The sequence below is a fragment of the Oncorhynchus nerka genome, linkage group LG8 (genome assembly GCF_034236695.1).
Source record: "Oncorhynchus nerka isolate Pitt River linkage group LG8, Oner_Uvic_2.0, whole genome shotgun sequence".
Lineage (NCBI taxonomy): Eukaryota > Metazoa > Chordata > Actinopteri > Salmoniformes > Salmonidae > Oncorhynchus > Oncorhynchus nerka.
In genome coordinates, this window is record NC_088403.1 from 15,212,933 (window position 1) to 15,234,410 (window position 21,478).

Sequence of the window (21,478 nt, forward strand, 5' to 3'; positions counted from 1 at the left end):
GTGTAACTAGAATGAGGTGTGATGGTGTAACTAGAATGAGGTGTAACTAGAATGAGGTGAACTAGAATGAGGTGAAACTAGAATGAGGTGTGGTGGTGTAACTAGAATGAGGTGAAACTAGAATGAGGTGTGATGGTGTAACTAGAATGAGGTGTGACTAGAATGAGGTGTGGTGGTGTAACTAGAATGAGGGTGTGGTGGTGTGGTGTAACTAGAATGAGAGGTGTGGTGGTGTGGTGTAACTAGAATGAGAGGTGTGGTGGTGTGGTGTAACTAGAATGAGAGGTGTGGTGGTGTGGTGTAACTAGAATGAGAGGTGTGGTGGTGTGGTGTAACTAGAATGAGAGGTGTGGTGGTGTGGTGTAACTAGAATGAGAGGTGTGGTGGTGTGGTGTAACTAGAATGAGAGGTGTGGTGGTGTGGTGTAACTAGAATGAGAGGTGTGGTGTAACTAGAATGAGAGGTGTGGTGGTGTGGTGTAACTAGAATGAGAGGTGTGGTGGTGTGGTGTAACTAGAATGAGAGGTGTGGTGGTGTGGTGTAACTAGAATGAGTGTGGTGGTGGTGGTGTAACTAGTGGTGTGGTGTAACTAGAATGAGAGGTGTGGTGGTGTGGTGTAACTAGAATGAGAGGTGTGGTGGTGTGGTATAACTAGAATGAGAGGTGTGGTGGTGTGGTATAACTAGAATGAGAGGTGTGGTGGTGTGGTATAACTAGAATGAGAGGTGTGGTGGTGTGGTGTAACTAGAATGAGAGGTGTGGTGGTGTGGAATGAGAGGTGTGGTGTGGTAACTAGAATGAGAGGTGTGGTGGTGTGGTGTAACTAGAATGAGAGGTGTGGTGGTGTGGTATAACTAGAATGAGAGGTGTGGTGTAACTAGAATGAGAGGTGTGGTGGTGTGGTATAACTAGAATGAGAGGTGTGGTGGTGTGGTGTAACTAGAATGAGAGGTGTGGTGGTGAATGAGGTGTGGTGGTGTGGTGTAACTAGAATGAATGAGAGTGTGGTGGTGTGGTGTAACTAGAATGAGGGTGTGGTGGTGTGGTGTAACTAGAATGAGAGGTGTGGTGGTGTGGTGTAACTAGAATGAGAGGTGTGGTGGTGTGGTGTAACTAGAATGAGAGGTGTGGTGGTGTAACTAGAATGAGAGGTGTGGTGGTGTGGTGTAACTAGAATGAGAGGTGTGGTGGTGTGGTGTAACTAGAATGAGAGGTGTGGTGGTGTGGTGTAACTAGAATGAGAGGTGTGGTGGTGTGTAACTAGAATGAGGTGTGGTGGAGTGGTGTAACTAGAATGAGGTGTGGTGGGGTGGTGTAACTAGAATGAGGTGTGGTGGGGTGGTGTAACTAGAATGAGGTGTGGTGGGGTGGTGTAACTAGAATGAGGTGTGGTGGGGTGGTGTAACTAGAATGAGGGGTGGTGTAACTAGAATGAGGGGTGGTGTAACTAGAATGAGGTGTGGTAGGGTGGTGTAACTAGAATGAGGTGTGGTGGGTTGGGGTGGTCCACTCACAGCAGATACAGCCGTAGATCATCCAGCTGATCATGCAGAGCAGGAAGAACAGGTAACCCATGAAGTAGCGATGATTCCCACTTCCTGTTGACCGCACAATGAGAAAAGTGAGAGGGGGAGTTAAGCCTCATCTGTCTGGTCCCTCACATTCCTCATCCCCTCCCTCACTGTCCTCATCCCCTCCCTCACTGTCCTCATCCCCTCCCTCACTGTCCTCATCCCCTCCCTCACTGTCCTCATCCCCTCCCTCACTGTCCTCCTGGCTCCTCTCCAGGTCAAGACAAATGAGAGACGTAGAGAGAGAGAAGGAGAAAGAGAGTACAGTAGGATTGAAGGAGGCCAAGTAGTTGTCAGATCTGTCAGTCGGCTCGTTGGGTCATACTCAGATACATGAGCAGGTGTGTGGGTCTGCTGCCAGTCACTGTTTGGACTAAAGGATGTGAGGGGGGGGGCACCTGGCCAACACACTGTGGACCTCTAGGGAGTAACTGGTAGTGCGTCTAGGTCGCTGCCTGTCTGAAAGGCAAGCTCCATCCTGTCAGGCTCTTAGGGGACAGCATGGACGCTTTAGGACCCCCTTCCTTCCATCTCAAAGTTTACAGGCAGACATGTCTGGACACGTGTCAGCTGTTCATGAGGCCGTCTGTCTGGAAGTCCAAACAGTCGAGGGAAAAACAGGCAGCTGCTGCTTCACGGCTAATAGAGCTGGGCAGCGTGCGCGCGCACACACACACACACGCACGCACCTTTCTATATTCTGCCAGAACAGCTAATGAATTCATATGGGTGTCAGCTTGTTTATTTTTCTTAAAGAACCATGTGCTGCTTCTTAGGCTGGAATTCTGTGGACATAAATGACTATCAGGTGAACTAACTCCGGTTGCTGGGCTATGGGTTGTTGCTAAGCTAAAAACTGCTGCTGGTGTTACACATACCGACACAGTTGCCCACCCAAGGGCAGTGGTGGTCGAACTTGGCGATACAGCGGTTGCACACGGCACAGTGTTTGGACCGGATGGGCTTCCTTATCTGTGTGGACAAATACAAATGTATTGGGGCTTGACAGAATGACAACGTTAAACCCAAACCATGCAAAACACTTCAGTACATAATACAATTAAGTAATTTCTTTACCAAACAAGTACTGCAGAATATGCTGAGATCCAGGCTTCCTGTCTCCGCCAGTTCAACAATAGTCTGGAGATGTGACAGAGAGAGGTGAGAGGGAGATGTGAGAGAGAGAGGTGAGAGAGAGAGAGGTGTTAACCAGTGGACCGGGCTCTGGTTAACACTACAGAGCACTAACGATGGGGGCAATGCCCAGACCAGTGGACCAGGCTCTGGTTAACACTACAGAGCACTAACGATGGGGGCAATGCCCAGACCAGTGGACCAGGCTCTGGTTAACACTACAGAGCACTAACGATGGGGGCAATGCCCAGACCAGTGGACCAGGTTCTGGTTAACACTACAGAGCACTAACGATGGGGGCAATGCCCAGACCAGTGGACCAGGTTCTGGTTAACACTACAGAGCACTAACGATGGGGGCAATGCCCAGACCAGTGGACCAGGCTCTGGTTAACACTACAGAGCACTAACGATGGGGGCAATGCCCAGACCAGTGGACCAGGTTCTGGTTAACACTACAGAGCACTAACGATGGGGGCAATGCCCAGACCAGTGGACCGGGCTCTGGTTAACACTACAGAGCACTAACGATGCTACAGAGCCCTCTCATCAATCCCACAAAATGGGGATTGAGCTGGGGTCAGTAAAGAGCTGGATACCCTACTACTCCATCAGTGTGTGCTAATGAGAGACGACTCCCAGAGCTGTGGGGAGAGAGTGGATGCCTCCAGCACTGGGCCACTGGGTTGAACATTGTGTGTCACAAATTACATCCTATTCCCCATATAGTGTACTACTCTTGATTCGTAAAAAAACAATGGTGCAATGTGCCCAGCTCTCTAATCAAATTCTCAACTCAGGCACTTCTCATGCTCCGGGGGTGGTTTCCCTTAGGTACAGATCTAGGATCAGCTTCCCCAACCCTAACCATCAGTTGGAAAAAGGTTAAACTGACCCAAGATCAGTGTCTATGGGCAACCTCAGCCAACTCTACTTGCCATTTCATAACAAAATGGTGATGCGTTGGTTAGTAGTGCCAGCGTCATGGGTAGTGCCCGCGTCATGGGTAGTGCCCGCGCCATGGGTAGTGCCCGCGTCATGGGTAGTGCCCGCGTCATGGGTAGTGCCCGCGTCATGGGTAGTGCCAGCGTCATGGCTAGTGCCAGCGTCATGGCTAGTGCCAGCGTCATGGGTAGTGCCAGCGTCATGGGTAGTACCAGCGTCATGGGTAGTGCCCGCGTCATGGGTAGTACCCGCGTCATGGGTAGTACCCGCGTCATGGGTAGTACCCGCGTCAGGTAGTACAGCGTGGGTAGTACCCGCGTCATGGGTAGTACCCGCGTCATGGGTAGTGCCCGCGTCATGGGTAGTGCCAGCGTCATGGCTAGTGCCAGCGTCATGGCTAGTGCCAGCGTCATGGCTAGTGCCAGCGTCATGGCTAGTGCCAGCGTCATGGCTAGTGCCAGCGTCATGGGTAGTGCCAGCGTCATGGGTAGTGCCAGCGTCAGTCATGGGTAGTGCCAGCGTCAGTCATGGGTAGTGCCAGCGTCAGTCATGGGTAGTGCCAGCGTCATGGGTAGTGCCAGCGTCATGGGTAGTGCCAGCGTCATGGGTAGTGCCAGCGTCATGGGTAGTGCCAGCGTCATGGGTAGTGCCAGCGTCATGGGTAGTGCCAGCGTCATGGGTAGTGCCAGCGTTTACCTTTTTCTTCTGCTCCTCTGAGGCTTTGATGATCCCGGGGTCTGATTTCCAGGACTTGCCGAAGTTGTAGAACAGACAGACACTGTTCAGGAGGAAAGGCAGGTGGACGGTGGCAAACGGGAGATGTACAGAGGAGTTAAGGAGGACGGCTGATTGGCTGAAAGGTGACTACAGCTCTTAAAGGGATAGTTCACCCAAATAACACAATGATATATTGGTTTCCCATCCTGTCAGGCGTCTGGACAAGGTCAGACAGAAAATGCTTTTTATATACTTCCACACTATGAGGTTGAATAATACTGTGAAATAATGAAAATTATGATAATGCCGTTGTAGTGTAAGGGCTGTTTGAAAAGACTGCCTGAAACTTCAGCCTGCTTTGGCGTGATGGTGTTTTGGCTTGCCTGGTAACATCAAAAGGTGCTAACTTGGGCAATAGACCAATAAGAAAGAGTTCCACAGCTCTTTGCCAATAACAGGTAGTTTTCAGTTTTCCCTACTCAGACTGCTCCCAGACAGTCTTTACAATATTCTTGCTTGAGAAATTACTATTTGTTATGATGCCATCTATTCTTCTTGACATTTATTTTTGAAAAACAATCACATAAGGTACATAATTGTTACACAGAAATTATTTGACAAAGTTAAAAACAGCTGCATTGGACCTAGACGGCTGTGCTGGCTCTGACAAGCCATAGTGACATCATCCAGACAGAGTGTGTGTCCCAAATGGCACCCTATTTTCTACGTAATGCACTACATCGGCCAGAGTCCTATGGGCCCTGGTCTAAAATAGAGCACTATAAAGGGAATAGGGTGCCATTAGGGACGCAAAAAAGACTCGCCCTCCGCCCACTCCAGCCTATGAGGAAAGCAGCTCAGTGGAAGCTTGACTCATACTCTCACCCAACCAGAGTCGAGTCTCTCAGACACGCGTCATCATTTGCACAGGAAACGCAACGGAGTGAGTCTAACCAAAGGGAGTGGTCAGGCTTAACCCTAAAATGCCAATGTTGAGCCATACAATCTCTTGTATCTAGAACCCAAGTTTACTTTTCACAGGGCCTGTAGTCATTTAATCAGGAACTACAGATGAAAGGAATTACAGCTTCAGAATTGTATTTGCATACAATGTATTCCTGTATTTAGGAAATGCCTACACCCAAGGTCTACTGGCATTTCTCTGTGCATTTTAACCACACATTAACACATCTCCCACAGTGTGGAGTTAGAATGTTGATTCTATACATGAGAGAAACATATCTGATTGACTGACTAAATAAACTTTAGATTATGGAGTTGGCTTGAAAACATTAATTATTGACTTGAGCCGTTTCAAGTCTCTATGGCCATCTAGTGATTAGGGTGTGTGTGTGTGTGGGGGGAGAAGAGTTAGTGGAACACAAGGACATATGTGGGCCATCTAGTGATTAGGGTGTGTGTGTGTGGGGGGGAGAGAGGACATCTGTGGGCCATCTAGTGATTAGGTGTGTGTGTGTGTGTGGGGGAGAAGAGTTAGTGGAACACAAGGACATCTGTGGGCCATCTAGTGATTAGGGTGTGTGTGTGTGGGGGAGAAGAGTTAGTGGGACACAAGGACATCTGTGGGCCATCTAGTGATTAGGGTGTGTGTGTGTGGGGGGGGAAGAGTTAGTGGAACACAAGAACATCTGTGGGCCATCTAGTGATTAGGGTGTGTGTGTGTGTGGGGGGAGAAGAGTTACTGGGACACAAGGACATCTGTGGGCCATCTAGTGATTAGGTGTGTGTGTGTGTGTGTGTGGGGGGGAGAAGAGTTAGTGGAACACAAGGACATCTGTGGGCCATCTAGTGATTAGGGTGTGTGTGTGATGGGGGGGAAGAGTTAGTGGGACACAAGGACATCTGTGGGCCATCTAGTGATTAGGGTGTGTGTGTGTGTGGGGGAGAAGAGTTAGTGGGACACAAGGACATCTGTGGGCTGGTAACGTAAAGAAGGATTTCCTCAATTATAGTGGGGGTGGAGTGAAGTCACGGCATGACAAACAACTAGATTCCAGGAAGGAAACTCGGAGCCCTATGGCCTCTCCAGAGCCCTACATAGGACCTAGGGTGGCATTTGGTTCTCAGCCATACTCTACAGTGCTTTCAGTCTCTAAAAGCTGAATGAGGTCATAAATCTGTATAATTATCACCAAAAGAAGTCTGGGCGCTTTAATTACCTCTTCCTCTGTAGGTCTATCTAGCTACTTCATAAGATAAACACTTCAAATTAACTATGTGGGGCTGCATCCCAAATGGAACCCTATTAATCCCCATATAGTGTAGAGGAACATAGTGGATTTCCATAGAAAGTAGTGCACTACAAAGGGAACAGGGTGACACTAGGGATTCATACATGGAAGTCCTTATCGCCTCACTAAATCAATGGGCCGTGATACTGCCAGTAATTCTTACAGTGATCGATGGAGATTCTCATATGGACGACGCTTCAATGTTTCCCTTGAGGCCTTGTTGTGTACGCCCTCCCCGTAGCAGCTATTAGTCTTTGGAATGGCTTAGGAGAAGGGGTGTTACACAAGATGGGCCAAACAAAAGGGTCACGCCAAGAATTTATCAAGCATGCTGATTTAAGGAGACTAATGGTGTTGACAGTGTCCATACAGCTCCGGGGTGAAATTTCTCCTAGGTACAGATCTAGGATCAGCTGTCCCTCCCACAATCCTAACCTTATCCATTAATATGGACATTTCAAAACTGACTCGAGATCAGCATCTCGGGGCAACTTCCCCCTACACCTCTATACAGTGTGGTGCAGGGTGGGGTAGTCAGGGTGTCGCTGAAGATTGAATGTCCTCCTAAAAGAACACATCACAGGACCAGCTCAGTCTCCGACTAATAGACTTATACTATCTCCTCCTCCTCCAGTCTCATACTAATAGACTTCTACTCTCTTCTCCTCCTCCTCCAGTCTCCTACTAATAGACTTCTACTCTCTCCTCCTCCTCCTCCAGTCTCCTACTAATAGACTTCTACTCTCTCCTCCTCCTCCTCCAGTCTCCTACTAATAGACTTATACTATCTCTTCCTCCTCCAGTCTCCGACTAATAGACTTATACTATCTCCTCCTCCTCCAGTCTCCTACTAATAGACTTCTACTCTCTCCTCCTCCTCCAGTCTCCTACTAATAGACTTCTACTCTCTCCTCCTCCTCCAGTCTCCTACTAATAGACTTCTACTCTCTTCTCCTCCTCCTCCAGTCTCCTACTAATAGACTTCTACTCTCTTCTCCTCCTCCTCCAGTCTCCTACTAATAGACTTCTACTCTCTCCTCCCCCAGTCTCCTACTAATAGACTTCTACTCTCTTCTCCTCCTCCTCCAGTCTCCTACTAATAGACTTCTACTCTCTCCTCCTCCCCCAGTCTCCTACTAATAGACTTCTACTCTCTTCTCCTCCTCCTCCAGTCTCCTACTAATAGACTTATACTCTCTCCTCCTCCTCCAGTCTCCTACTAATAGACTTCTACTCTCTTCTCCTCCAGTCTCCTACTAATAGACTTCTACTCTCTTCTCCTCCTCCTCCAGTCTCCTACTAATAGACTTCTACTCTCTCCTCCTCCCCCAGTCTCCTACTAATAGACTTCTACTCTCTCCTCCCCCAGTCTCCTACTAATAGACTTCTACTCTCTCCTCCTCCCCCAGTCTCCTACTAATAGACTTCTACTCTCTCCTCCTCCAGTCTCCTACTAATAGACTTCTACTCTCTTCTCCTCCTCCAGTCTCCTACTAATAGACTTCTACTCTCTTCTCCTCCTCCTCCAGTCTCCTACTAATAGACTTCTACTCTCTTCTCCTCCTCCTCCAGTCTCCTACTAATAGACTTCTACTCTCTTCTCCTCCTCCTCCAGTCTCCTACTAATAGACTTCTACTCTCTTCTCCTCCTCCTCCAGTCTCCTACTAATAGACTTCTACTCTCTCCTCCTCCCCCAGTCTCCTACTAATAGACTTCTACTCTCTCCTCCTCCCCCAGTCTCCTACTAATAGACTTCTACTCTCTTCTCCTCCCCCAGTCTCCTACTAATAGACTTCTACTCTCCTCCTCCCCCAGTCTCCTACTAATAGACTTCTACTCTCTCCTCCAGTCTCCTACTAATAGACTTCTACTCTCTCCTCCCCCAGTCTCCTACTAATAGACTTCTACTCTCTCCTCCTCCTCCAGTCTCCTACTAATAGACTTCTACTCTCTCCTCCTCCTCCAGTCTCCTACTAATAGACTTCTACTCTCTCCTCCTCCTCCAGTCTCCTACTAATAGACTTCTACTCTCTCCTCCCCCAGTCTCCTACTAATAGACTTCTACTCTCTCCTCCTCCCCCAGTCTCCTACTAATAGACTTCTACTCTCTCCTCCTCCCCCAGTCTCCTACTAATAGACTTCTACTCTCTCCTCCCCCAGTCTCCTACTAATAGACTTCTACTCTCTCCTCCCCCAGTCTCCTACTAATAGACTTCTACTCTCTCCTCCTCCCCCAGTCTCCTACTATTTCAGTAACAATAAAACTGTGGAGGTGACCCAGTACTTGTAACTACTTTAAGGAGAAAAGCTTTTCTCCTTTGAGTCCCATGTAGAAGAAAATGCGTGCTGGGGCTGAAAAGGCAACCGCTTGGGGCTCCGCCAACGACACTTGATCTGGTTTTAAAGGATAACCAGTCTGCAGTAGCAGACTTTGAAAACCAGACATAGACAGAGTCAGAGATACCAAGCCCACACCTGGAAGTCAATGAGGACACAAAGCCTAGACAAAGGCCAGGCCGCCTCCACTGATTACTATTGCAGAGACGTCGCATGACTGCCTCACAACCACCACACCACCACCACCGCACAACCACCACAAAACTACCATACAACCACCACAAAACTACCATACAACCACCACCGCACAACCACCACAAAACTACCGTACAACCACCACAACCGCACCACAACAAAACTACCGTACAACCACCGCACCACAACCACCACAACACAACCAACACAAAACTACCATACAACCGCGGCTGTATCAGATTCAACCCAGATCACAACAATCAGACATTGAGACTACATGTGACCAACTGGGTACGGACCTCGGTCTACTGTGCGAGCCAAGACTGTGCTAGCCCGCTGAGCTACAGCCAAGGCATTAACTCAGAGAGCTAATGCGAGTCTTCAGGTCTCAGGCAAGGTTACCACCTCAGTTACATAACACCACTTCCCAAAGAGGCACAGTTGGACTGCAGTGAAGAGGGACTGCTGGAGGTTGTGAAAGCTCCGGGGTGTAGTTTGCCCTAGGCACAGATGGACTGGAGTGAAGAGGGACTGCTGGAGGTTGTGAACGCTCCGGGGTGTAGTTTGCCCTAGGCACAGATGGACTGGAGTGAAGAGGGACTGCTGGAGGTTGTGAACGCTCCGGGGTGTAGTTTGCCCTAGGCACAGATGGACTGGAGTGAAGAGGGACTGCTGGAGGTTGTGAACGCTCCGGGGTGTAGTTTGCCCTAGGCACAGATGGACTGGAGTGAAGAGGGACTGCTGGAGGTTGCTCCGGGGTGTAGTTTGCCCTAGGCACAGATGATGTAGGATCAGCTTCCCCTCCCCTGATCTTAACCATTAGTGGGGAAAATGCTCAACTGACTCAAGATCAGCGTCTAGCGTCAACTTCACCCGACTCCATTTAGGAATCCAGTCATCCCTTGTTGTAGCCGTCTACTGTTCTGAGCTGCCAGTTTTCACTACACAATGAGGTACAGGCTACTGTTAACAGTGACTATGTGGACGTAGATATTCTTTGGATAGAACAGCCCTACAACAATGAGATAAGAGGCATTGAAGAGGACATCTCAATGGGCTGATTGGCTGTTGGGCAAGAGGTGAGACTGGAAAAACCTGCCTGACTATTACATCTCAAAGCTGCATCACACAAGAGAGGACCTGTGTACAGGTGTGAATTTCACTTACACTCATAGTGGTGGCTTATGTGAACTCTCACAGATCAATGTTCCCATGAAAGACAAAAAATTGTAACCAGAGGGAAACTGGTAACAAGACAGGCCCTGTTGAAAAAGCAGGAGAGGTTACAAGCGATTGACAGAGAGGTAGACGGGGAGCAGAGCAGCAGATCCAAGGAAACAAGCAACATCATGCAGATGAAATGGACTGAAGAAACACTCCTCTCCCATCAGCAGTCAAATGAGGCAGATAAGAGACCAACCCTCCTGACTTTAAATGGGGCATTCAGCAGTTTCAGACCCGGGAAGGGAATTTTCCATGACCAAAAAGCGACTGGAGCTACAGAAACACATTGATCCCACAAGTCACTTCATCGGGTCTGACTCAGTCAGCTGTGCTGCACCCTCAACAGTGTTGTGCACATCTTAACACTCAGTATTCATTAAAGACTGTCTCCACACAGAGCTGAAAGCACACCGAGTTCAGTGATACCTCTTATCTGGACAGGGGACTATTCATATAGCAAAGAGCGAGCCCAGCTTTATTCAGCATCCCAGAGCACCGAGGACAACAGTTCCCCTCACCTCTTCACCATCCACCTGTCTTATCTGGACAGGGGACTATTCATATAGCAAAGAGCGAGCCCAGTTTTATTCAGCATCCCAGAGCACCGAGGACAACAGTTCCCCTCACCTCTTCACTGTCCACCTGTCTTATCTGGACAGGGGACTATTCATATAGCAAAGAGCGAGCCCAGCTTTATTCAGCATCCCAGAGCACCGAGGACAACAGTTCCCCTCACCTCTTCACCGTCTGTGAGAGAATCAGTGCAGTTTGCAGGGGAAGTGAACTATATGGGAATAGATCCAGAGGAGATAGTGTCTTGCAATGTTACTTCACAAGCCTCTGAAAAGGATCCGGGGGAGGGGGGGCATTATATGACTTTTTGATCCAAGTTACCACAGAAATTGTCCGGCCTCTTGTCATAATCAACCAACTCAAAACAACCAGTATGGTTGCATCACAAGTGCCTCTGATGTAAACTGTGACGCAAATGCAATGGTGTTTAGCATATAAAAATAATGAGTCTGCCGCCAACTGAAACATTTGCATTGTCTTGTGGGCCAGAAATTGTACACAACAGTAAAGAACCCTTGAGGGTGATATGATGCTCTCTGCACTGTAGTCTGAGAGGCAGGCCAATGCTCTTTAGCTGGCCTCACACTCCAGTGCACTGTGGGTAATCATGACCAGAGGGGTTCCAGATGGAAGAAGGGAAAGCCCATCTGTCTGTTTGGAATAGGCTGCAGTTTGACTGACACTCTAATCGACCAATAGCCACAGGGGAGATATTCATACACTTTTGCTCTCAGTCAAAACCCATCAATTCCCAGAAGCCACCTCCCTCCCTGATGAAAGAATTGATTGTTAAGAGGTGAATATTGACACACACAGCTGTCTTGCCAGGTGGCGCTGTGAATGAAAGGTCCTTGTACAGCACATCAGCTCACTGATGTATCATGGTTGGAATGAGAAAAGGCAGAGGAAACCAGGAGACACTTATTGTAAAGGATATCAATCCAGAACCAGTAGAACCAGGTCACATACATCCAGAACTTGGTTGCCAGGTAGATTCCCAGGGGCAGGGCGCTGTGCATGGAGTGGTCAAAGAAAGACCTGAGGAGGCGGGACGGAGGGAGGGGCTGTTAGAACTCAGCAGTAAACAACATCACATCTCACAGTCCACAAAACCCTTAGAGCTGCATATCAAAGTCAACCAGATAGAGAAATAAACCCAGCCCTAACCTACTGGGATGTCTCAGGTTTACAGAGAAATAAACCCAGCCCTAACCTACTGGGATGTCTCAGGTTTACAGAGAAATAAACCCAGCCCTAACCTACTGGGATGTCTCAGGTTTACAGAGAAAACCCAACCCAGCCCTAACCTACTGGGATGTCTCAGGTTTACAGAGAAATAAACCCAGCCCTAACCTACTGGGATGTCTCAGGTTTACAGAGAAATAAACCCAGCCCTAACCTACTGGGATGTCTCAGGTTTACAGAGAAATAAACCCAGCCCTAACCTGTTGGGATGTCTCAGGTTTACAGAGAAATAAACCCAGCCCTAACCTACTGGGATGTCTCAGGTTTACAGAGAAATAAACCCAGCCCTAACCTGTTGGATGTCTCAGGTTTACAGAGAAATAAACCCAGCCCTAACCTACTGGGATGTCTCAGGTTTACAGAGAAATAAACCCAGCCCTAACCTGTTGGGATGTCTCAGGTTTACAGAGAAATAAACCCAGCCCTAACCTGTTGGGATGTCTCAGGTTTACAGAGAAATAAACCCAGCCCTAACCTGTTGGGATGTCTCAGGTTTACAGAGAAATAAACCCAGCCCTAACCTGCTGGGATGTCTCAGGTTTACAGAGAAATAAACCCAGCCCTAACCTGTTGGGATGTCTCAGGTTTACAGAGAAATAAACCCAGCCCTAACCTACTGGGATGTCTCAGGTTTACAGAGAAATAAACCCAGCCCTATGTCTCAGGTTTACAGAGAAATAAACTAACCTGATGTCTCAGGTTTACAGAGAAATAAACCCAGCCCTAACCTGTTGGATGTCTGGGATGTCTCAGGTTTACAGAGAAAGCCCTAACCTGCTGGGATGTCTCAGGTTTAAGAGAAATAAACCCAGCCCTAACCTGTTGGGATGTCTCAGGTTTACAGAGAAATAAACCCAGCCCTAACCTGTTGGGATGTCTCAGGTTTACAGAGAAATAAACCCAGCCCTAACCTGCTGGGATGTCTCAGGTTTACAGAGAAATAAACCCAGCCCTAACCTACTGGGATGTCTCAGGTTTACAGAGAAATAAACCCAGCCCTAACCTAATGTCTCAGGTTTACAGAGAAATAAACCCAGCCCTAACCTGGGGATGTCTCAGGTTTACAGAGAAATAAACCCAGCCCTAACCTGTTGGGATGTCTCAGGTTTACAGAGAAATAAACCCAGCCCTAACCTGCTGGGATGTCTCAGGTTTACAGAGAAATAAACCCAGCCCTAACCTGCTGGGATGTCTCAGGTTTACAGAGAAATAAACCCAGCCCTAACCTGCTGGGATGTCTCAGGTTTACAGAGAAATAAACCCAGCCCTAACCTGTTGGGATAACCTGCTGGGATGTCTCAGGTTTACAGAGAAATAAACCCAGCCCTAACATGCTGGGATGTCTCAGGTTTACAGAGAAATAAACCCAGCCTTAACATGCTGGGATGTCTCAGGTTTACAGAGAAATAAACCCAGCCCTAACCTACTGGGATGTCTCAGGTTTACAGAGAAATAAACCCAGCCCTAACCTGTTGGGATGTCTCAGGTTTACAGAGAAATAAACCCAGCCCTAACCTGCTGGGATGTCTCAGGTTTACAGAGAAATAAACCCAGCCCTAACCTGCTGGGATGTCTCAGGTTTACAGAGAAATAAACCCAGCCCTAACCTGCTGGGATGTCTCAGGTTTACAGAGAAATAAACCCAGCCCTAACCTGTTGGGATGTCTCAGGTTTACAGAGAAATAAACCCAGCCCTAACCTACTGGGATGTCTCAGGTTTACAGAGAAATAAACCCAGCCCTAACCTGCTGGGATGTCTCAGGTTTACAGAGAAATAAACCCAGCCCTAACCTGTTGGGATGTCTCAGGTTTACAGAGAAATAAACCCAGCCCTAACCTGTTGGGATGTCTCAGGTTTACAGAGAAATAAACCCAGCCCTAACCTGTTGGGATGTCTCAGGTTTACAGAGAAATAAACCCAGCCCTAACCTGCTGGGATGTCTCAGGTTTACAGAGAAATAAACCCAGCCCTAACCTGCTGGGATGTCTCAGGTTTACAGAGAAATAAACCCAGCCCTAACCTGCTGGGATGTCTCAGGTTTACAGAGAAATAAACCCAGCCCTAACCTGTTGGGATGTCTCAGGTTTACAGAGAAATAAACCCAGCCCTAACCTGTTGGGATGTCTCAGGTTTACAGAGAAATAAACCCAGCCCTAACCTAACTGGGATGTCTCAGGTTTACAGAGAAATAAACCCAGCCCTAACCTGTTGGGATGTCTCAGGTTTACAGAGAAATAAACCCAGCCCTAACCTGTTGGGATGTCTCAGGTTTACAGAGAAATAAACCCAGCCCTAACCTGCTGGGATGTCTCAGGTTTACAGAGAAATAAACCCAGCCCTAACCTGTTGGGATGTCTCAGGTTTACAGAGAAATAAACCCAGCCTAACCTGCTGGGATGTCTCAGGTTTACAGAGAAATAAACCCAGCCCTAACCTGTTGGGATGTCTCAGGTTTACAGAGAAATAAACCCAGCCCTAACCTACTGGGATGTCTCAGGTTTACAGAGAAATAAACCCAGCCCTAACCTGTTGGGATGTCTCAGGTTTACAGAGAAATAAACCCAGCCCTAACCTGCTGGGATGTCTCAGGTTTACAGAGAAATAAACCCAGCCCTAACCTGCTGGGATGTCTCAGGTTTACAGAGAAATAAACCCAGCCCTAACCTGCTGGGATGTCTCAGGTTTACAGAGAAATAAACCCAGCCCTAACCTGCTGGGATGTCTCAGGTTTACAGAGAAATAAACCCAGCCCTAACCTGTTGGATGTCTCAGGTTTACAGAGAAATAAACCCAGCCCTAACCTGCTGGGATGTCTCAGGTTTACAGAGAAATAAACCCAGCCCTAACCTGTTGGGATGTCTCAGGTTTAGAGAGAAATAAACCCAGCCCTAACCTGTTGGATGTCTCAGGTTTACAGAGAAATAAACCCAGCCCTAACCTACTGGGATGTCTCAGGTTTACAGAGAAATAAACCCAGCCCTAACCTACTGGGATGTCTCAGGTTTACAGAGAAATAAACCCAGCTCTAACCTACTGGGGTTTATGTAAACCCAGCCAACCTGGGGATGTCTCAGGTTTACAGAGAAATAAACCCAGCCCTAACCTGCTGGGATGTCTCAGGTTTACAGAGAAATAAACCCAGCCCTAACCTGCTGGGATGTCTCAGGTTTACAGAGAAATAAACCCAGCCCTAACCTGTTGGGATGTCTCAGGTTTACAGAGAAATAAACCCAGCCCTAACCTGCTGGGATGTCTCAGGTTTACAGAGAAATAAACCCAGCCCTAACCTGCTGGGATGTCTCAGGTTTACAGAGAAATAAACCCAGCCCTAACCTGCTGGGATGTCTCAGGTTTACAGAGAAATAAACCCAGCCCTAACCTACTGGGATGTCTCAGGTTTACAGAGAAATAAACCCAGCCCTAACCTGTTGGGATGTCTCAGGTTTACAGAGAAATAAACCCAGCCCTAACCTGCTGGGATGTCTCAGGTTTACAGAGAAATAAACCCAGCCCTAACCTGCTGGGATGTCTCAGGTTTACAGAGAAATAAACCCAGCCCTAACCTGCTGGGATGTCTCAGGTTTACAGAGAAATAAACCCAGCCCTAACCTGCTGGGATGTCTCAGGTTTACAGAGAAATAAACCCAGCCCTAACCTGCTGGGATGTCTCAGGTTTACAGAGAAATAAACCCAGCCCTAACCTGGGATGGGATGTCTCAGGTTTACAGAGAAATAAACCCAGCCCTAACCTGCTGGGATGTCTCAGGTTTACAGAGAAATAAACCCAGCCCTAACCTGCTGGGATGTCTCAGGTTTACAGAGAAATAAACCCAGCCCTAACCTGCTGGGATGTCTCAGGTTTACAGAGAAATAAACCCAGCCCTAACCTGCTGGGATGTCTCAGGTTTACAGAGAAATAAACCCAGCCCTAACCTGCTGGGATGTCTCAGGTTTACAGAGAAATAAACCCAGCCCTAACCTGGCTGGGATGTCTCAGGTTTACAGAGAAATAAACCCAGCCCTAACCTGCTGGGATGTCTCAGGTTTACAGAGAAATAAACCCAGCCCTAACCTGTTGGGATGTCTCAGGTTTACAGAGAAATAAGCCCTAACCTGTGGGAGTCTAACCCCAGCCCTAACCTGTTGGGATGTCTCAGGTTTACAGAGAAATAAACCCAGCCCTAACCTGTTGGGATGTCTCAGGTTTACAGAGAAATAAACCCAGCCCTAACCTGTGGGATGTCTCAGGTTAAGAAATAAACCCAGCCCTAACCTGGGGATGTCTCAGGTACAGAGAAATAAACCCAGCCCTAACCTGTTGGGATGTCTCAGGTTTACAGAGAAATAAACCCAGCCCTAACCTGTTGGGATGTCTCAGGTTTACAGAGAAATAAACCCAGCCCTAACCTGGCTGGGATGTCTCAGGTTTACAGAGAAATAAACCCAGCCCTAACCTGTGGGATGTCTCAGGTTTACAGAGAAATAAACCCAGCCCTAACCTGCTGGGATGTCTCAGGTTTACAGAGAAATAAACCCAGCCTAACCTGCTGGGATGTCTCAGGTTTACAGAGAAATAAACCCAGCCCTAACCTGCTGGGATGTCTCAGGTTTACAGAGAAATAAACCCAGCCCTAACCTGGCTGGGATGTCTCAGGTTTACAGAGAAATAAACCCAGCCCTAACCTTGGGATGTCTAGGTGTTAGAAATAAACCCAGCCTAACCTGCTGGGATGTCTCAGGTTTACAGTGAAATAAACCCAGCCCTAACCTGTGGGATGTCTCAGGTTTACAGAGAAATAAACCCAGCCCTCAACCTGGCTGGGATGTCTCAGGTTTACAGAGAAATAAACCCAGCCCTAACCTGTTGGGATGTCTCAGGTTTACAGAGAAATAAACCCAGCCCTAACCTGTTGGGATGTCTCAGGTGTCAAATAAACCCAGCCTAACCTGTTGGGATGTCTCAGGTTTACAGAGAAATAAACCCAGCCCTAACCTGGCTGGGATGTCTCAGGTTTCAGAGAAATAAACCCAGCCCTAACCTGTTGGGATGTCTCAGGTTTACAGAGAAATAAACCCAGCCTAACCTGCTGGGATGTCTCAGGTTTACAGAGAAATAAACCCAGCCTAACCTGGCTGGGATGTCTCAGGTTTACAGAGAAATAAACCCAGCCCTAACCTGTTGGGATGTCTCAGGTTTACAGAGCCCTAACCTGCTGGGATGTCTCAGGTTTACTGAGTGAAAGTGTCATAACCTGGCTGGGATGTCTCAGGTTTCAGAGAAATAAACTGGCCAACCTGTGGGATGTCTCAGGTTTACAGAGTGTCAATAAACCCAGCCTAACCTGCTGGGATGTCTCAGGTTTACAGAGAAATAAACCCAGCCCTAACCTGCTGGGATGTCTCTGTCACAGAGTGGCTGGGTGACAGTAAACCCAGCCCTAACCTGAGAAATAAACTGGGATGTCTCAGGTTTACAGAGTCTCAGGTGTACAGAGAAATAAACCCAGCCCTAACCTGGGGATGTCTCAGGTTTACAGACCCAGCCCTAACCTGTGGGATGTCTCAGGTTTACAGAGAAATAAACCCAGCCCTAACCTGTTGGGATGTCTCAGGTTTACAGAGAAATAAACCCAGCCCTAACCTGTTGGGATGTCTCAGGTTTACAGAGAAATAAACCCAGCCCTAACCTGTGGGATGTCTCAGGTTTAGGAGAAATGACCCTAACCTAGTGGGATGTCTCAGGTTTACAGAGAAATAAACCCAGCCCTAACCTGCTGGGATGTCTCAGGTTTACAGAGAAATAAACCCAGCCCTAACCTGCTGGGATGTCTCAGGTTTACAGAGAAATAAACCCAGCCCTAACCTAGTGGGATGTGTGTGTGTGTGACGTACTTGGAGAGGAACTGCACAGTGACCCACACGCCACAGTACATGAGGCCCTTGAGGAGCCAGGAGTCGATGTCCAGGTCAGCGATGAAGCCCACCAGCCAGATCACCAGGAAGGGGGTCCCCAACATGATCTTCTGTCTGAACTCCTGGGAGAGGACCAGAGATAGAGGGAAGGATGAGAGGAAGAGGAGGCTGAGGTGAAGGCTAGTGATGCACTGTACAGACAATGGCTTATTGACTAGTGTCAAATAAAGTGGCTGGGTGACTAGTGTCATAGAGTGGCTGGGTGACTAGTGTCATAGAGTGGCTGGGTGACTAGTGTCATAGAGTGGCTGGGTGACTAGTGTCATAGAGTGGCTGGGTGACTAGTGTCATAGAGTGGCTGGGTGACTAGTGTCATAGAGTGGCTGGGTGACTAGTGTCATAGAGTGGCTGGGTGACTAGTGTCATAGAGTGGCTGGGTGACTAGTGTCAGAGCGTGGCTGGGTGACTAGTGTCATAGAGTGGCTGGGTGACTAGTGTCAGAGCTTGGCTGGGTGACTAGTGTCAGAGCTTGGCTGGGTGACTAGTGTCATGGCTGGGTGACTAGTGTCATAGCTTGGCTGGGTGACTAGTGTCATAGAGTGGCTGGGTGACTAGTGTCATAGCGTGGCTGGGTGACTAGTGTCATAGAGTGGCTGGGTGACTAGTGTCATAGAGTGGCTGTGTCATAGGTGACTAGTGTCATAGAGTGGCTGGGTGACTAGTGTCATAGAGTGGCTGGGTGACTAGTGTCATAGAGTGGCTGGGTGACTAGTGTCATAGAGTGGCTGGGTGACTAGTGTCATAGAGTGGCTGGGTGACTAGTGTCATAGAGTGGCTGGGTGACTAGTGTCAGACTAGTGTCATAGAGTGGCTGGGTGACTAGTGTCATAGAGTGGCTGGGTGACTAGTGTCATAGAGTGGCTGGGTGACTAGTGTCATAGAGTGGCTGGGTGACTAGTGTCAGTGTCAGACTAGTGTCACTAGTGGCTGGCTGGGTGACTAGTGTCATAGAGTGGCTGGGTGACTAGTGTCATAGAGTGGCTGGGTGACTAGTGTCATAGAGTGGCTGGGTGACTAGTGTCATAGAGTGGCTGGGTGACTAGTGTCATAGAGTGGCTGGGTGACTAGTGTCATAGAGTGGCTGGGTGACTAGTGTCATAGAGTGGCTGGGTGACTAGTGTCATAGAGTGGCTGGGTGTGACTAGTGTCATAGAGTGGCTGGGTGACTAGTGTCATAGAGTGGCTGGGTGACTAGTGTCATAGAGTGGCTGGGTGACTAGTGTCATAGAGTGGCTGGGTGACTAGTGTCAGAGCGTGGCTGGGTGACTAGTGTCATAGAGTGGCTGGGTGACTAGTGTCATAGAGTGGCTGGGTGACTAGTGTCAGAGTGGCTGGGTGACTAGTGTCATAGAGTGGCTGGGTGACTAGTGTCATAGAGTGGCTGGGTGACTAGTGTCATAGAGTGGCTGGGTGACTAGTGTCATAGAGTGGCTGGGTGACTAGTGTCATAGAGTGGCTGGGTGACTAGTGTCAGAGCGTGGCTGGGTGACTAGTGTCATAGAGTGGCTGGGTGACTAGTGTCAGAGCGTGGCTGGGTGACTAGTGTCAGAGCGTGGCTGGGTGACTAGTGTCATAGAGTGGCTGGGTGACTAGTGTCAGAGAGTGGCTGGGTGACTAGTGTCATAGAGTGGCTGGGTGACTAGTGTCATAGAGTGGCTAGTGTAGTGTCATAGAGTGGCTGGGTGACTAGTGTCATAGAGCGGGTGGCTGGGTGACTAGTGTCATAGAGTGGCTGGGTGACTAGTGTCATAGAGTGGCTGGGTGACTAGTGTCATAGAGTGGCTGGGTGACTAGTGTCATAGAGTGGCTGGGTGACTAGTGTCATAGAGTGGCTGGGTGACTAGTGTCATAGAGTGGCTGGGTGACTAGTGTCATAGAGTGGCTGGGTGACTAGTGTCATAGAGTGGCTGGGTGACTAGTGTCAGAGCGTGGCTGGGTGACTAGTGTCATAGAGTGGCTGGGTGACTAGTGTCAGACTAGTGTCAGAGCGTGGCTGGGTGACTAGTGTCAGAGCGTGGCTGGGTGACTAGTGTCAGAGTGGCTGGGTGACTAGTGTCATAGAGTGGCTGGGTGACTAGTGTCAGAGAGTGGCTGGGTGACTAGTGTCAGAGTGGCTGGGTGACTAGTGTCATAGAGTGGCTGGGTGACTAGTGTCAGAGTGGCTGGGTGACTAGTGTCATAGAGTGGCTGGGTGACTAGTGTCATAGAGTGGCTGGGTGACTAGTGTCATAGAGTGGCTGGGTGACTAGTGTCAGAGTGGCTGGTGTGTCATAGAGTGGCTGGGTGACTAGTGTCATAGAGTGGCTGGGTGACTAGTGTCACTAGAGTGGCTGGGTGACTAGTGTCATAGACTAGTGGCTGGGTGACTAGTGTCTGGGTGACTAGTGTCATAGAGTGGCTGGGTGACTAGTGTCAGAGCGTGGCTGGGTGACTAGTGTCATAGAGTGGCTGGGACTGACTAGTGTCATAGAGTGGCTGGGTGACTAGTGTCATAGAGTGGCTGGGTGACTAGTGTCAGTGTCAGAGAGTGGCTGGGTGAGAGTGGCTGGGTGACTAGTGTCATAGAGTGGCTGGGTGACTAGTGTCAGAGCGTGGCTGGGTGACTAGTGTCAGAGCGTGGCTGGGTGACTAGTGTCAGAGCGTGGCTGGGTGACTAGTGTCAGAGCGTGGCTGGGTGACTAGTGTCAGAGCGTGGCTGGGTGACTAGTGTCATAGAGTGGCTGGGTGACTAGTGTCATAGCGTGACAGTAGCTAATGGGGCCTCCCTATGGAGTGCTATCTAAAGATGTACCTTGACAACCTACACCATCCAGGGCGACAGCGTATGAATTTGAAAGACAACAGAAATGCAAAGTCAAGAAGCAAAACGTTGAAAAACACAAGATACAAGCGTAACTAATTGGTGCTTTGTGCTCCTCCTGTCCCAACGAGCAGGGGTGGTTAGATCACTTGACTTGGAGAGACTGATTAGGGCTCTGGGGTGAAGTACAGATCTAGGATCAGCTTCTATTCCCCCAAACCCAACCTTCACTATTAGTGGAGAAAATGCTGATCTGACCCAAGATCACCATCTAGGGGCAAATTCTCCTTCTGCCATGATTAGGGTCTTGACACAATCCTCATGTCTGTCTGTATAGAAAAACTGCTCGATTCCTCAGACTCCAAGAAATCACTCTCTTGGATGGGCAATTACTTCAAGACAGAGGCCAGAGAAGGTCTGAATAGAGTGTTAGCTTTGGTCTGTCTGTCTCACGTCAACAACAGGGCAGCAACTAGGCCTGAAGGTGCTCTTTTTAGGGTCTGGGTTTGC

General features: G+C 48.7%; 1 protein-coding gene across 1 annotated transcript in view; it reads right to left on the reverse strand.

Moving 5' to 3' along the window:
• zdhhc17 (zinc finger DHHC-type palmitoyltransferase 17) overlaps positions 1-21,478 on the reverse strand; it is a 53,383-nt gene that overhangs the window by 4,917 nt on the left and 26,988 nt on the right. The window contains exons 9-14 of the mRNA XM_065021396.1: positions 18,088-18,230; positions 11,885-11,987; positions 4,347-4,469; positions 2,650-2,712; positions 2,451-2,544; positions 1,516-1,599 (exon numbers count right to left, since the gene is read on the reverse strand). Of these exons, the coding sequence (XP_064877468.1) occupies positions 1,516-1,599; positions 2,451-2,544; positions 2,650-2,712; positions 4,347-4,469; positions 11,885-11,987; positions 18,088-18,230 (610 nt within the window). The remainder of the gene's footprint in view (positions 1-1,515; positions 1,600-2,450; positions 2,545-2,649; positions 2,713-4,346; positions 4,470-11,884; positions 11,988-18,087; positions 18,231-21,478) is intronic.